The 17,796-nt window shown below is 39.0% G+C and overlaps 2 protein-coding genes across 2 annotated transcripts; both read right to left on the bottom strand.

Moving 5' to 3' along the window:
• Positions 1-1,521: 1,521 nt before the first annotated feature.
• LOC136277879 (uncharacterized) lies at positions 1,522-3,674 on the bottom strand. The gene is made up of 2 exons (XM_066160676.1): positions 1,578-3,674; positions 1,522-1,527 (listed from the first exon to the last, which is right to left on the bottom strand). The coding sequence occupies exons 1-2, from the start codon at positions 3,672-3,674 to the stop codon at positions 1,522-1,524; spliced, it is 2,103 nt and encodes a 700-aa protein (XP_066016773.1).
• Positions 3,675-4,225: 551 nt separating this feature from the next.
• Positions 4,226-13,694, bottom strand: LOC131783923 (D-inositol 3-phosphate glycosyltransferase-like). Its single transcript, XM_066160667.1, has 11 exons — positions 13,544-13,694; positions 8,813-10,001; positions 6,796-6,873; positions 5,795-5,866; positions 5,583-5,654; positions 5,371-5,442; positions 5,159-5,230; positions 4,947-5,018; positions 4,735-4,806; positions 4,410-4,487; positions 4,226-4,281 (listed from the first exon to the last, which is right to left on the bottom strand). Exons 2-11 carry the CDS (start codon positions 9,960-9,962, stop codon positions 4,226-4,228), a joined length of 1,794 nt encoding a protein of 597 aa, XP_066016764.1. The 5' UTR covers positions 9,963-10,001; positions 13,544-13,694.
• Between the last annotated feature and the right edge of the window lie 4,102 nt (positions 13,695-17,796).

Here is a 17,796-nt window from a genome sequence, read left to right as displayed (position 1 = left end):
TAATCTCTTTGGTTTAGAACCTTAGCTGGTGAGGGTAGGTTGCTGTCAATAGGCGTGGTTCGATACGATAGAAGTGCGAGATAAGGATCTTGTCCGGCGGCATCTGATTTCTTCAACAGGTTTTTCACTGTCTGGACCATCCGTTCTATGAATCCATTGCTTTTTGGATATAGTGGGGAACTGGTAATGTGATTAATGCCCCAATGATCACAGAATGCAGCAAATTCTCGACTGCTATATTGGGGTCCATTGTCTGTAACCAGGGATTCTGGTATTCCATGCTCGGCAAATATTGACTTGAGATGATTGATAATAGCAGCAGATGTCGTTGAGTTCAGCTTCCTTAGGATGGGGTATTTGCTGTAGTAGTCTGCGACTAGAAGATATTGTGCACCTTGGTAGTCAAACAAATCGCAACCAAGTTTCTGCCACGGAAAACTGGGCACACTGTGGGGACATAGCGCTTCCTTTGGCTGCTGTTTAGAGAATTGTATGCATGTGGCACAGTTGGCTGTTAGTTCCTTTATGTCTCTTGATATGCCTGGCCAGAATAAGCTTTCTTTTGCTTTTAGGAGGCACTTTTCCGTTCCCATGTGTCCTTGGTGTATTATTTGCAACATCTGTGGGCGGAGCCTACTAGGAATCACGAGGCGGTGTCTCTTGAGAACGAGGCCATTTTCAACGCTGAGATCCTCTCTGAAATTCCAAAACTCCCTTAAGTCTTGGGGGCATTCGTTCGGATATTCTGGCCAGCCATGGTGCACAACATCTTTAAGGTGTGCGAGTACGACGTCTTGGTCGGTGCACTGTCGTATTTCTTCCAGTTTGGCGGGACTTGCTGGTAGAGTGCTTGTGATGGCGTTGACTTCAAGCAAAGGCACTTCGTCTTCTTTGAGGGGAGGTTCCATGTAACTGACCCTTGAGAGAGCATCCGCTATCACATTGGTTTTTCCTTGTATGTATCTAATTTCTACGTCATATTTTGCCATTTTCAGCAAAAGCCTCTGCAGCCGCGGTGAGGCACTCATTATGGTCTTCTTCCATATGCTTTCCAGCGGCTTATGGTCTGTTTCAATGATGACACTTTTGCCAAAGACATAGTGGTTGAACTTCTCTAATGACCAACAGGCGGCAAGTAGCTCTCTCTCTATGTTGCTGTAACGCGACTCAGTCTCGGTTAGTGACCGACTTGCATAGCACACTGGTCTACTTTCTTGGATCAGCACACATCCAATACCTTGAAGGCTTGCATCCGACTGGATCAGGTTGTCTTTTTCTGGATCATAGTACGCCAAGACTGGTGCCTCAGTAATTACTTGTTTAAGACTCTCAAATGCTTTTTGGTGCTCTGCCTGCCACATGAATAGCGTTTCTTTTTTCATCAGCTGTCTTACAGGTTCTGAAGTCTGGGCTATGATGGGTGAGAATCTATTCAGGTAGTTGATCATGCCCATGAAAGATTGTAACTCTGCAAGGTTCTTTGGAGGTGGCATGTTACGGATTGCTTTGATTTTGTTTTCGTCAGGTCTGATTCCTTCAGGAGACCATGTGAGACCGAAGAAGGATGCTTCGTTTACCTTGAACTGAAATTTGTCTGGGTTGAATCTCACATTGTTCTCCCTCGCTGTGTCGAGGACATTAAGTATTCGCTGGTCATGTTCTGCCTCACCTATACCATAGACGAATGTGTCATCCGCAATACCGCTTAGTCCTTCCAACTTACCGAAGACCATGTCCATTTTCTCTTGAAAGACATCTCCACTACACGTGAGACCAAATGGAAGCCTGGTCCATCTGTACTTTCCCCAGGGGGTGTTAAAAGTGCATAGTCTGCTGCTTTCCTCATCTAGGCTAACTTGCCAAAACCCACTGCGTGCATCTAAGATACTGAAGTGGGTTGAGCCACTCACCTTCGGTATCACATCATCTATCGTTCTCACATAGTAGGGATTGCGCTTAACAGCTTTGTTCAGGTTCCGAGGGTCTAGGCACAAGCGAATCGATCCATTTGGTTTTATTGTTACGACAGTCGAGTTAACCCATGGGGTGTACTCGTTGCGAACCTCAGAAAGGATGCCCCATTTCTTCAATTGATCTAGTTCTTCCATATAGGCTTGCTGTAATTGTACTGGAACCTGCCTTGGTGCATGTTGTACTGGGGGCACTTTGGGGTCGGTTTCTATGTGGTATGGTGCACCTGGGAAGCACCCAATTCCTGTAAATACATCTTCATATTCTTTTAACAAATAGTCCTTTGTTAATGGGAATGGGTGCTGCTTGCCTCCCATGTCAAATAGCCTAAATGTATGCAGATCATGCGTGGGCCTGGTGTGGTTTACTTGAGGGTTGGGTGTGCCTCTGTGGCTGATCAGATCATCGCTATACTGGTTGGCGGTTATTGGCCAGTTGAGCTTTAGGAGGTTCAGGTTTTGTGCTGACATGTTACCAATTATGGCTGGGCCGTCAACATCAACAACTTCTGCTTGAATAGGTTTAGGGCTGGGGTTGTTAGGGCCTTTTACATATATTTGGCAAGATCCAAGGTTAGGAATCTCTACTCCACCATATGCGGATAGTCTCATCGTGGGTTGTGCTAAACCCATCCTCCCATTATTCAGCTGTTGGTAAAGGGACTTAGGTAAAATGTTGGTTTCTGCCCCTGAGTCTATTTTACAGAGTGTATTGACTTGTCTTCCTTCTGGCCCCAGCGACAAGGACACCTCTAGTAGAGCCTTTTCTCTACAGGATATGGAATGGACATTCATGGATAGAGGTGTTGCTTCAATTGGGCCCAAAAACACATAATCACTTATTGGCTGGGTGGACTCTGAGTTGGGTAAAGCATTGCTACTTCTGGAAGCTTCAATTTCATGCACATTCTTTTTTCTAAGCTTTGACAGGCATACCTTGGCTAGGTGTCCTACCTTCTGACAGTAGTGACACGTTGCATTCTTTGCTGGGCACTGTTCACGTGCATGAGGACCCCAGCCACAATTCCTGCAGGTTGGTGTTTTGCCCCATCGATTGCCATTTTGGGTTTGCTTCGTACCACCCGCTGCATTTGAGTGGTTTCTCTGATTTGGGCTTCTGTTCTCAGAAGTGACAGGGTGCACTTCTACGGCTGTGTTCATCAACTGAAGTTGTTTATCAGCTGATTCCTCTGTTTTTGCCAATTCTCTGGCTTCATTGAATGACAGGGTATTTCCTTTCTTAAAACAATCCTTTCTAACACGGTCGGAGTTCATGCCAAGCACCAGGAAGTCTCTTAGAAATCGATTGTGATGCTCTGCTGGGTAGTTAGCTTCTTTAACAAGAATTCTTAGTTTAGCAATGAATTCTTCAAGTGATAAGGTACCTTGACGGAGGTTATGCAGCTCCCACGCTGCGATCAGCTCGTTCGAGTGAGGCTTTACGTAGTTTTCGAATCTCTCCCAGTAGTTTTTTAGCTTCTTTTGGTCATCTGCTGATAAGTCCCAACTGTTGAATAGCTCCATTCCGTGTTCGCCAGACCAGTACAGAAGGTGTTTGCACTGTACTTCTTCATCTATTTTCACCATCGGGCCAGTGAATAGCAGTTCACATCTCTGTTTCCACATTTTAAAGCGGCTGTATAGGTTGTCGTCTGTACTCCAATCCATGGAGGGACCTTTGTCGATAAACGAGGCGGTAGCCATTTTTGCTTTGTTCAATCAATCGTGTTGTTCACTCTTCCACTTCCACCAGTGTAGCGAGTTAAATTGTCATCAAATTTGCTTACTTACTTCGGCATCCCACTTCTGACACCATGTAATGTTATTGTGTGGGCCTCAGTTACAGTCAACTTACTTTTATTGTAAACAGTGGTACAACCAGAATTCCTCAAAACAAGAACGATAACCACACAACGTCGAGCCTGCCATGTGCCCCTGCATAACGCATGCGCGAGACCTATAACCGCAGACCTGATATGTTTACAGTACCCACACAGACAAATACCTCGCTTTTGATTCTCACCACCTTATTTGCCATAAAAAGTCTGTATAGCCAGAACATTACTCAGGAGGGCTGTCACTGTCTGCCATCTTCACTGGTTGTAACAACTGCACAATTTTTTGATACTTTTCTTATGAAAGTCATCATAACTGCACTTGTTATTAACATACATTCTATACAGTCACATTTCATTTAAAAAAAAAGGTAGAAAAAAGAGCTGAAAAATAATTTACCTTTAGACCTTGTTTCTTGCTCATGCAGTAATAGTTGTTTCAGATGCTTCTTCCTTTAGCACTTTCTTATAGTCACCTGCTAGATTCAATGAAGATAACAACAAAGAAATGATTTCAGAGAGTGCATGTGTGTTATCATAAGATTGTGAGCATATACAAGTACATAAAGGACAATGAATAAAATTAATATCAAACCATACTCACCATGGACTTCCTGTACCATTCCCTCATCATTTTCCCGTGAATCATCTTCAATCCAAATTGGAGTTATCCCAGTAACTCCTTAAGATGGTTAGGGAAGGTTACATTAACCTTCAAGTGTACAATAGTCTGCACATTTATTTATAAAACCCCATAACAAACTATTGGGTTCATTTTGATAAGGAAAAAGTCACAATTGTTGTTTTTAACTTAATATTTCATACAGAATATTTCCAACTTATTTCCACCACTCTGACCTTTTTTAATTTATTAATTTCCTGTGTGAGGGATGCAACACAATCATAACACAAGAGATCAAACAACTCACCTCCTGATTCATTGCTTGGTTTGCTTTTGTCTCCTGACTTTCTCCTTTTTGAAGTAGTTTTTGGAGTGGCACCTATATTTTAACATACCAGTCAGAGGTATGTACAGAAAGTTCAATCACTGGAGTATAGGACTTGGGAATGTTGTTAAGTATATGTATATCTGTGTGAAGGGATGCAACACAATCATAACACAAGAGATCAAACAACTCACCTCCTGATTCATTGCTTGGTTTGCTTTTGTCTCCTGACTTTCTCTTTTTTGAAGTAGTTTTTGGAGTGGCACCTATATTTTAACATACCAGTCAGAGGTATGTACAGAAAGTTCAATCACTGGAGTATAGGACTTGGGAATGTTGTTAAGTAAATGTATATCTGTGTGAAGGGATGCAACACAATCATAACACAAGAGATCAAACAACTCACCTCCTAATTCATTGCCTGGTTTGCTTTTGTCTCCTGACTTTCTCTTTTTTGAAGTAGTTTTTGGAGTGGCACCTATATTTTAACATACCAGTCAGAGGTATGTACAGAAAGTTCAATCACTGGAGTATAGGACTTGGGAATGTTGTTAAGTATATGTATATCTGTGTGAAGGGATGCAACACAATCATAACACAAGAGATCAAACAACTCACCTCCTAATTCATTGCCTGGTTTGCTTTTGTCTCCTGACTTTCTCTTTTTTGAAGTAGTTTTTGGAGTGGTGCCTATATTTTAACATACCAGTCAGAGGTATGTACAGAAAGTTCAATCACTGGAGTATAGGACTTAGGAATGTTATTAAGTATATGTATATCTGTGTGAAGGGATGCAACACAATCATAACACAAGAGATCAAACAACTCACCTCCTAATTCATTGCCTGGTTTGCTTTTGTCTCCTGACTTTCTCTTTTTTGAAGTAGTTTTTGGAGTGGTGCCTATATTTTAACATACCAGTCAGAGGTATGTACAGAAAGTTCAATCACTGGAGTATAGGACTTAGGAATGTTATTAAGTATATGTATATCTGTGTGAAGGGATGCAACACAATCATAACACAAGAGATCAAACAACTCACCTCCTAATTCATTGCCTGGTTTGCTTTTGTCTCCTGACTTTCTCTTTTTTGAAGTAGTTTTTGGAGTGGTGCCTATATTTTAACATACTAGTCAGTCAGGTATGTACAGAAAGTTCAATCACTGGAGTATAGGACTTGGGAATGTTGTTAAGTATATGTATACCTGTGTGAAGGGATGCAACACAATCATAACACAAGAGATCAAACAACTCACCTCCTAATTCATTGCCTGGTTTGCCTTTGCCTCCTGACTTTCTCTTTTTCGAAGCAGTTTTTAGAGTGGTGCCTATGTTTTGACATAATGGTCAGAATTAGTAGGAACAGAAAGCCCAATCACTGGAGTATAAATCTTAGGAATGTAGTCTTATGTTGTCAAGTGTATGCATATCTAAAATAATATGATTACTGATCTAATTGTGATCAATTAACAGTTTAATTAAGTACACTCAGATTATAAGATGATGTTAAATTAAAATACTAGCTTGGAAGACAGGTCTTCCTTGCCGCATATTAACATTATTTCAGACTTCATTATCCAAGTAAGTCATTTCATGATATTAAGGAGATACAACTGTTAATTGTCATCGGCTAAAACTCAGTCACACCCACCTTCTTTCCCATTTGAGTTTTCTAAAGTTGCTGGTGCTTTCCTTTTTACTGAGGTTTCATGACTCTCCTTTGGAGTACCTAGATTCAAGTGAAAAGTGTTCTTAAAGAGGAAGCTGTGAAAAATATCATTGCTGTCATTACTGTAAGATGGAGACAACATGCATGTTGTCAATTACAGGTATTGAAACTTAACACAGTTTGGGGTTATTTTGCAAATCTAAGGTGGCCCTAAAAACATCTGCTTAGTGTAGGATTCTCAAATTTTTATCTGGTACATATACAGTACTTTGGACCTTTTGGAAGTCTTCAGCTTGCAGTTCAAACTCAAGGACAAACATAACATTGGAGATACAACTGTTAATTGTCAGTGGCTAAGACTCAGTCACACCCACCTTCTTTTCCATTTGAGTTTATTAAAGTTGCTGGTGCTTTCCTCTTTACCGGGGTTTTACTACTCTCCTTTGGAGTACCTAAATTCAAGTGAAAATTATTCTTTAAAAGAGGGCTGTGAAAATATCACTCTTGTAATTTAACTGTAAGATGGAAACTAACATGCATGGTGTCAATTAAAGGTAGTGAAACAACACAGTTCTTCTGTCAAAGTCAGTAACTACCAGTATTAGAATTTTGTACATTGAAAATTATGCCCATTGTTTGTTTTTGTAGTGATTCAACACATGTTTTCATCTTTAGTGTGGCAACCCACTTTACCATTTTTATTTGAAGTATCAATCCTTTCATTTTCATTCATTAATAAAGTCAACTTTTCTTGTCAGTAATGGAGCTGTTGTGTTTACATGATAAACAAAATAATACATAGTTGCTTGCAGATATGAAATTGCTCTTCTTGTGTTCAACTCGACATCTCACTTGTTTGCTGCACTCACTCAAGAGCTATCAAGTGACACACTCTAAGAGAAATTCCTCATCTATGTGCACCCATGTATTATTCTTTATTTAATCAAAATAAACACAATAATAAGATCTCAACATGAACATCTGTTGTAAAGTGGGAACTTAATAGGCCATTTTACAGTTGTGTACTTAGTTGCCAAGCCTTTGATTTGGAGTGAGGCTGAAGGTGACCTTGTTGTGATAGAGACCAGTATGTAGTTTGCATGATAACAAAGTAATTTGCATTTGAAAAGCAGCAAGGTTTGTATCATAACAAGGTCACCCTTAGCCTCATTCCTGTACAAAGGCTTGGCAACCAAGCACACAACTGTAAAATGGACTATTCTCAACTGTCAACTCAAGTAACAACATCACACACACTGATTTAACAAATGAATTGGAGGACATGAGCTCAACACACATAAATTAGCAATTAATGGAAAGGCTGGAGAAACATATGGCTGATGATTGTCATGTAAAGCAAATACCATCAAACTTCATTTACATCTGGTGACCTACAACTGTAATTGGTTACCGCATGGAGTGCTGAAATAGGACAGTGCAGACATTGCCAAGCTTCTGATTGTACTGAGTGACAGGACTATGTGACATACACAAGACACCAATTATTTTCACTACTGCCTAAGTAGTGCAAATTACTGCGAGGATCACTTTCATTCACGTCTTTATCCGCAGTTCAAATATATGACTTTCATATATTCTTAACCATTTATTCAATCACTTCACGGGTTTATTTAGAACCAACTTCATGACCAGCTCCCAGTTGGCTTGTTAGCTCAGTTGGTAGAGTGCTGCACCGGTATCGCAGAGGTCATGGGTTCAAATCCCGTACAGGCCTGAATTTTTTTCAGGCCTTATTTTCACTACTGCCTAAGTAGTGCAAATTACTGCGAGGATCACTTTCATTCACATCTTTATCCGCAGTTCAAATATATGACTTCCATATATTCTTAACCATTTATTCAATCACTTCACGGTTTATTTAGAACCAACTTCATGATCAGCTCCCAGTTGGCTTGTTAGCTCAGTTGGTAGAGCCCTGCACCGGTATCGCAGAGGTCATGGGTTCAAATCCCGTACAGGCCTGAATTTTTTTCAGGCCTTATTTTCACTACTGCCTAAGTAGTGCAAATTACTGCAAGGATCACTTTCATTCACAAGACACCAAGGAACATATTTTACATTTACTGACAACGGACTATTGGGTTCATTTTCACTCCCAACAACTTATTAGTAATTCTCCTTGCTGTCTACCATACAATTCTTAAGATTTTAATTTAGAAAATTTGGTATTGGATCAACTACTTATCCCCTAATTGTTATTTATCTTTATTCTCATCACTTGTTTGCTTGATATTGTATGGATGTTGTAAGGAGAAATTCTGTCTTTATCAATTATGTGAGTTCAAGAGTTAAAAAAATTTTGGAATGGAATTGATACTTTGTCACTCAATCCAGTAACTATTGGCCAAAGAAACAGTTACATATGCTCACCTTGGCACATATTTTTCATCAGTTTCACCAGTTCATGATCAACACACTGGGAAGTCCACGGGTACATCTCACTGTACTTGTCACGAAGCAATCTTGCTTCCTCATTACGGGTAGCTACGTTCTTCCGCCTCACTTTCTTGATGGCCTTTACCCAATCATCCTCTGAATCCACTACACATTGTGAGCCAAGGGGAATCTTCTGCAGTACTTCTGCCAAGCCACAATTGCTTGACACAAGAATGGCTACTCCAGCTGATAGGGCTTCTAGTGCTGCTAAACCAAATCCATCAGTCTTTGACGGCATTAACACAAGATCAAAATCCATGAACAACTTCTTCAACTCTTCTCGGTCTTCTACATACTCTCTTAAATATGGCTTATGACCATCGGAACTGCTTGTCAACTTTTCCATCAAGTCGTCCTGACTTCCTTCAGGGGCTCCCACAATAGTCATACTGTATGTCTTGTCCTCCTGCTTTAACTTATTAAATATATCAAAAGCAGCTTTTAATCCTTTAACTTCAATGTCTTCAGGATCTCCCCTTCCAAAGAGTAAGATTTCAAATTGTTCCTTCTCGTCTAGTTCCTTACACTCAGTTGAAAATTCTTCAAAAGGACCTGGTGTCAAATTAAAGACCTTGTCCTGAGGGCAAGTGCCTGGAGAAACACTTTTTCTTAGCTTGGGGCCAACTGTTACCACCAAATCTGCCATTTCACACAGTTTCATTTGACTCTTTTGCTTCTCTTGACCTCTTGAAATTGCACCTTTGTAGTTCTTGTACAATCCCAGCTCTTCAGCATTTGTATGGACAACATGTATCCACTTTGCACTGCATGATCTTCTGATCACATAGCCAGGCCATCCCAGCTTTACATCATGACCAATTATAATGTCAGTAACAAAGTCTTCTGGTGGATATCCTAACCAGTAAGCTGGTTCAAGGCCAACACACTCCAAAGTTTCAAAAATTTCAATTTTGTGCTTCTTAGCATCTCTTCTATCTTCCTCGGTGGCTTTAGGCATTAACATGTAAACCTTTACAGATCGAACTTTAGCAAGTTGTATAGCCAGCTGTCTATTCAAGGTAGACAGACCACCTTTTGTTGTTTTCTTGAACTCATCAGCCAGAAGGGTTATTCGTAACACCATCTTCACTTATAGAGAACAATGAGACGTCAACTAGTTATCCTGAAAGAAAATTACCAAGATGTTATTGATCTCAAATCTTGCATCATAACTGATCTGAATGTGTTCTACATGGTAACCAGTCAAGTCACCTGAAAGTCATCTCACCTGCAGTCATATCACCCAAAGCTGTAGTCAAGTCACCTTAAACTTTTAGTCATGTCGCATGAACTTGAATCATGTTGCCGGTAGAAACAATTACTTTAAAGATCAGACTTAAAGATTGTAAATAGGCATGTTGTTGAGAAATCTTTATCACTAATTAAAAGTGCTGTACATTTCTGACAACACCATGAGGATGATGATCAGAATTAAAATATGACTCTAAAAGCATTGTTTGTTTCTATAATATAATATACTTGTTACATACCAATGGACATTTTGTAAAATTGCAAAATCTTTATCACTCAAGCAGTGTTGGTTACTGACAACATGCAGACTTTGACTACACAGAAATCAATCACATGATCAGAATTTAAATGTTTGAGTATAAACTCCAAAAGCATTGTTCCTTTCAATAACAAAGGAATGAAGGGTTCTTTGTTTCCATAACAACAAAATAAAGCATTGTTCATTTAGTGTGCAGTTGTTTCACACCCACAGTCGTTTTGAGCTCTGTCAATTCATGCTCAGTGTGAATCAGCTTGTTCCTATGCTGCTCAATACAACTCAGGGCTCAGAGGATTATGGGCACCAGGATTACAAGCAATTACATATTTGTCTTTGTTCCTGCTTTGCTTAGTTTTTGCATTCTTGTATTTTAATGTAAATTAGTCTTAAATTGTGTGCTTCCTTTGTTTCACATGTAAGGTTTTACTGTGCATTTTGTATATTTTGGGCTTAATTTATTATTTTCCCCTAGTTCAGGTTTCAGCAGCATTAGGACTTCAACATGATCAAAGTGTGTGATTCATTAGGTATGCATAAATTATTCTACAGATGCGTAGTTGAGAGCAAGTTTTCCTGAGAGAGAGACTTGGGTCAAAATGAGACAATGGAAAACAATGCTCATATACATGCACCAACCACAGTGGAGTGCAGTTCGCATAATTACACACTTTGATTGCTTTGAAGTTGTCATGGATTGCATCTGATGAAGTTTAGATCAAGTTTATTTTCTGTTTAAGACAACATGATTCAGTTACGATCATCTTCTATGTCTTAATCACTTTTCTTCACTTTGCTTTGAGCTTTGGATCAATTTGTTTCATTTTGTTTTGTCAATGAGACAAATTAAGCACGTAAAGACATTTGCAACTACAGTGCTAGTTTAGCACTTTTGTAATACACTTTCTTATCATAGGCTGAATTACGTAAATATTATTTATTTTGGTATGTACAAGAAGTGTTTCTTGCTGAATATTAGAATCAGGTCGTACTTTACAGTGAAATTTTAATACTGAAGGTTTGGTAATAAATTATAAGTATAATAAATACAACAAAAAGGTTGTTTGATCAATCGGTACCTTCAGCACTTTCCAAAAACATACCATTTCAATGTTATATAAATAACATAAAATTTGAAGCATGCATTCTACAGAGGCACTATCATTTCTGTCATAAATATAGAGAATTACATTAACGCTTTCAGTTGGTAGGTGTCTAGGGTGTGAAATTGCGCCTAATACAGGCGCCAATGCGACTAAATTTTTCACTTTGGTGACCAAATCCTGAAAATTAGTTGCCAAATTGGCGACTAGAATGTTTCATCATAACCTTACCTAGAGATATAGTAAATTAAAAAGATTTGCAAAGACAAATCCGCGGCAAACTTCCTCCTTAAGTTTGTTTCCAAAACGCAGCAGATGCATCTCAATCAATAACTAGACGCCACCTTGGATTTAGGTGAGCTTAAACATTGCATATCATCCATCCTAGTGTCCCCTTTGTAGTATGTTAAAGATCTTTTCCCTAACTTAATATCTAGAAAGATGACAGTGTAAAAAAAAGGTTTTGTTTGTCTTTCAAAATGGCGACCAACTTTTTTTGAATTGGCTACCACTTTGATGAATTTAAGAGCCAAGTGGCTATCAGAAAAAAATATTAATTTTTTACGTCCTGGTCTATGCAGTTACTTAAACCTTTTGATTATAAGTTAAAGGTTTACCTGATGATAAATACTTCAATTAAGAAAACACAATAAATCTTAGATTGGAATCACTTGGCACAATCTCATCATGGAGGCCTATTTTTTTTACCCTCCTTACACAGCGATCGCATCAGACCATATTTTCAAGTGTGAATTTGCCCACAATGACCTAAAATGCAGTCACAATGTTTAAGAGAAACATAAGGACCAGCTTCTACCCTGTTATAGTTGATGTTGCAAGAGTGTTCCCTTTGGAAAAGCTAAAAATGCCATTCCAAAATCTTTGCATGTAAAAGGTCATTATAAGAATACTTGTATTATGCTGGACCTTGAGACCATCAGCTGAAAGCAACATCTGGATTATCTAATCAAAACAGTTTCTCAACTTTAAATATTCAAACCCACAACCAGCATGACTATGACCAGGTTCGTCGCATTCACTACATATAGACCTTCCATCATGAGGTGATTAATCAGCTTTAGCAGTGCCACTTTTTAGATCATTTTTGAATTTCTTCTTTTTACATGTTTCAAATTGTTCCTGTTATATTTTGCTGTGTCATTTGGCCAAGACTATTTGTGGACCTTGTGTTAACGATTTACTGTTGTCTTCTTTAAGACATGCATTGTTTCTACAAAGAAAATAGGCTTAGCATACTACCCCTAAGGCTATTTCTAATAAGACCCATTAAGTTTCTTCGAGGCATTTCACTGGACTCTTGTTTTGGGACAATGTGCAAACAAAGTAGTGTTGTATCTGGAAAATGATTAGAAATGTAATTGTTGGAAGTTGCGGTTTTTTCCAATTCAGTCAAAAAGAGCTTTATTAACTATTTTGTAGCCATTATCGGATCTCCTAGAGTGTTTAGCAAACACCTTATGCCACCCAGAGGCATAAACCTTGGCTTGAATTACTTATGCAAATTAGCTGGCTGCACATTCAATGTGCAGCCAGCTAATTAGCATAATATTTTTTCCAGCATAAAGCTCATCATGCATTACGAGGCTACACACAGGAAAATAGCAAGTCGTGAATTTGGTTTTTATCACAGTTTATGCGAAACTTGATCGTCTTAAATTTCGCGCGAACGTGAAAGAATTGTTGATAATATTCGTGATGTGTGAAAAGGCAAAAATATTTTTACGTGTCTAAGTTTTACAAGTGGATTAAAGGGAACCTCGTTTCTGGCAACATCGCAGACTTCAGATCTTCTACATCTCATGTGGTACTGTTCAAGCTGCTAAGGGGCTTCCACTTCTTGTGGCAAGCGACAATGAATAGGCAAATAAATGACATGCCATACTCGAATTGAATCAACACCTAGCCATATATTGATTAGCAGAAAAACGTGCCGGGGATAAACACGCTATTGTCGCCAGATCAGCCGATTTGGCTATTGCCTTTCTCTTTGATCGGCTAATAGAAAGCTTTCGCATATAATTATGTGATACTTACCCGATTTTGATTCAATTCCGAAATTAGATTGCTTCACCACGCTGGGACAGATACATCTAGGCTCTGTGTTCTATCGGAAGTCAATCCATTCACGACGAAATTTGTTCATTTCATCTTTCCGAGCTTCGTACATTTCATCTCTAAAACACGCTACAATTTACAGTTTGAGCGGGAAAATGAGCAAGGCGCACAAGGTTTCATGGAACCCGAATTACCATTTAAGGAGGTACCATTACAAAATAATACGAGGAGGGGAAGGTGAGGAAGTGTCCGATCGCAAGCATTTCTAAAATGAGCACACACGTCCTTAATGTAAGTATTTGATATATTACTGGTAAATAGCGAGGCCCAAACCAACATGGCTGGATGTCGACTAAGCAGAGTTTTGTGTTTTTTTGTCTGTTTGTTTTTTGTAAATGCAACTCGACTTTGTCTATTTAAACTAAAATAATAATAAAAAACACTGACAACAGCAACAAACTGAGGTTGGTCAATAACTCACCATCTTGATCTGAACAAAATCTTCTATATTGCTAAGGCATACACGACATTTACCGTTATCGGTCAATATAATCGCCAATATTAGAGGTCAAATGTCAAATGACGTGGAAGGGGAAGGAAATTACCAAGCAGTACTCTAACATAATACAGTTTATCAAACTGAGCACTATCTTGGTGTTATGTTTCTTCCTGCAGTTTGCTTCGCAAACCCTCTAACTTCTCCCGATAATAACTATACCTTCTTTAGCGAACAGGTATTAAGAATACTCACACTTATCAGATAGAAATTGTTATCTTGATTTGACACCAAATTCTCGTAACTAATAAGCAAGTGAATGTGTAACAGCCAGAGGGGAGAATTAACAGTCAGGTCCTGAGAATTAAAGGTAAATACCTCGGGACAGCAAATATGAGCTCAGTGTAAGACAAACACGAGTACAGTAACTTCACAAACCCCATAGGTTCACTGTAGATGTCTTTTTATAATTTTGTTGTAATCTAAGAGTGCTGATGGATTCCATTAAAAAAATGAGACAAAGTGACTAATCGTATTTTTTTTTCATTTATATTATGATATTGTCTCAAATAAAAATTAGACGTTGAAATCAGAGGCAATAGACGAGGTCGTATTTCAAGAGCATCAATTAAAGTCATTTCATGATCAGCTACAAACACTCAAAGGTAAAGCACTTCTTGTCAAAAAAAAGAATAAAATTAAACAAAAGGATTGCTGATTAGAAAAAAAATTAGTTTTTAGATAGAAAATTAGAGACAGTTTGCTTTCCACCAGAAACACTTCCTTTCTCAAAACTGAAGAGCTTTGCTACTTCGTGTGGGACTTTTAGGAAATTTTGGCACTTTATCGCTGGCACATTTCGACTATTTCATCCTCATGAGTCTGGTACTGTAGCGAGTCCTTCACCTTCACATTATTCATAGCCTTACTCAGTATTTACAAATTTAAATATTGTGAGCACTTTCGCTGACGAAATATTGCTATGTACAGTTAAAATTTGAGTAGAGTGAATGGAAGTATCTGCTGTAGAAATTCCTACGATAATATAGAAACAAAAGGTCACGAAATCATTTAAAAGTGGTAAGTACAGCAACTATACAGTTCAAAGACCATACACGAATATTTAGAGTAGAATAAATGAACAAAATCCAGAAAAATCCTCTAAAATTAAAAACGCTGAACTATAAAAAAGAGCTATGGTTCTTTTTTACACTAACAAGGTTTTCTTGGTTAAATGTAAACTTCCCTCACAATAAAAAAATGACTGCAGTTCACTCAGTTTCGTAAGAAAACTGCGTTCTCCTTTTTTTTCACCAGTTTAGGAACCAGTCTTACTCATCGCTAGGAGGTGGCGGGAGGGGGGGGTTGGGGAGTTTTAGGGGATCACATGGTTTTCAGAGGGGAACAGAGCGGGTTAACTGAGTTAAAAGAAGGGATGATAGAAAATTGATTGCTAATGAGAGACGGGGTCGTTAGAATATTACAGAGCCTTATAGCGGGAAAAAGGGGGGGAGAGAAATCAGATAAATTTCATTTTGACACAACCAACATCCCCCCCCCCCAACCAACCGAAAACAATTGTTATGACAAACACTGACCGCTCTTTTACGTTCACGCGAATATGAATTAGATCTATGTAAAAATCTTCATATAAAGTAATCTCACTACCGGCTGGTAAATTTTTCTTTCGTCGAAACCACCGGACCTGGATCAGTAACAACAGTCCTTTTTGGCCAAATCACTGCGGCCAATTTTGGTCAAGGCATCGAACAATACTTGGTACCTTGAAATTGCACCATCAGTTGAATTTTCCCTCCAGCACGATAGTACTTGAAAAGCCCTTTCATAGGCATCGTCCCTGTAATTTACACCAAACTCGTTTAGATTTTCCCGTGGAACTCTTAAAATACGTCCGAGTTTTCTCCACAGTTGAGGGATTTTCTTAGCCATGTCAAATTATTCAACATCATCTGGTTCACCATCTTTGACTGCAAAAAAAACCAGACACGGTATATTTTGAGATAGTTCAAAGGTAGATGATGACGGAGAGGGGAATACTCCTCAGATCAACGACAGTTAGAACACCTGACAAAATATGTATGCTACTGACCCTTTTCTCTTTTGGGTTTTCGCTAAGGCACCAGTAATTATTTATCGCGGAGGTGAGAGGGGGGGGGGGGTTAGCATGCGGATGAAATTTTTTTGGGAAGGATCACACGATTTTCGGGGGAAACTGAGGGTGGATCAGTTGTCGTCAACAGAGTACATAGGGGGTTATATAGAAAATCAACTGTCAATAAACTGCCATCGATGGGGGGGAGGGAGATCATAACAATAAAGAGGGGGAATCAGGTTCATTTTTTCGCGACTTAACCAAAATCCACAGACCCCTCCCCCGGAGATAAATAGTGACTGGTCCCGAATCAATCAAAGCTGCACCCTGCCACCTTGGCTAGTGACCTTACTAATTGCGAAAAAACAAGAAATCCAATGCGTGGTTTTAGGACCAACCCCCACTTCTATCGAGTGATTTTCAAGGCTCACTCACCAAGTGCAGGTCTTTCCTTAGGTACTACGCCCACTGTTACGTATAGTAAGCTACTGTACTAATAATAAGTGTTGGTTTAGGTCACGAATAAGAGTGGAGTGTTGTAAAGTTTATTGTCGTAAAACCAAAAACAAAGGAATCACAACAGCCAAACAGAACAAGGAAAATACCTTTAAGCGCCAATGAGAATTCAAAGCAAAACCAACCAATCTGCCTAAAGCGCGGGAAAACCCGCGTAACTAAGTCAAGATTTCTTTCAGTTTTGCATCTGATTGATTGAGAGAGAGACACGGGTTCTCTGGACCAATAAGAAGTCGAAGCAAAGCCAACCAATCTGCCTAAAGCGCGGAAAACCCACGTAACTAAGTCGAGGTTTTTTTCAGTTTTGCATCTGATTGGTTGAGAGAGAGACGCGGGTTTTCTGGACCAATAACAGAGCGAAGTGAAGTAAAACTAATAAAAACTCGGATTACTTTTGACACTCAATTGAATATTGCTCTTAAAGAAACATTTACTAGACGATCCTATCTGTACCGCAGATGCTGCTCGAGTCTTTAAGATCGGCACTTCAAAGAGTAGTTTTGGCAGCTCTTCGCCTTTGGAGAACTTCACCGTTGGAACACTTTCGCAGTCCACGCGAACAATCAAAGCCATGTCACTGTTGTCAGATATTTCATTTGTAAGAAACCTTTGTAAGAAAACGCCCCCCCCCTCCCCCCCACTCATATTCAACCCGATGAATGTGGAGCTTTGAACCCTGTTACCAAGGTGTAACTTGCACAAAAACTAATGAATTAAGTCAAGAGTACCCTATATATATATAACTTTCTCACAAGATAATTGAACAAATAAACAAACTATCAGAAATGTCAATGATCTGTGGAAGCGATTCATAAAAATGTATAAAACCTGCCAGGTTTGTTCTTTTCTCTCGGAAGTGATTAACATGTAACTTCTCCCTATAATATCATATATTATCAATAAAGGGCAAAATTACTGAGCGCTGATTGGTTGAGAGAGAGGGCATTTTTTTCTTAATCGAGGGCATTTTTAGTAATCAAGAGAGGGCATGATTACCTGTTAATGATTGGCTAATCCGTTGCATTGCTAATCCGTTGCTTCCCAGATAAAAATAGACTGCGCGCGTGATTTTCCTTCGTATAAATTTTGCCCTTTATTGATAAACAA

The sequence above is a fragment of the Pocillopora verrucosa genome, chromosome 1, assembly GCF_036669915.1.
Source record: "Pocillopora verrucosa isolate sample1 chromosome 1, ASM3666991v2, whole genome shotgun sequence".
Lineage (NCBI taxonomy): Eukaryota > Metazoa > Cnidaria > Anthozoa > Scleractinia > Pocilloporidae > Pocillopora > Pocillopora verrucosa.
The sequence above is the reverse complement of the archived record's forward strand: the minus strand, read 5'-3'. Positions and strand labels throughout refer to the sequence as shown.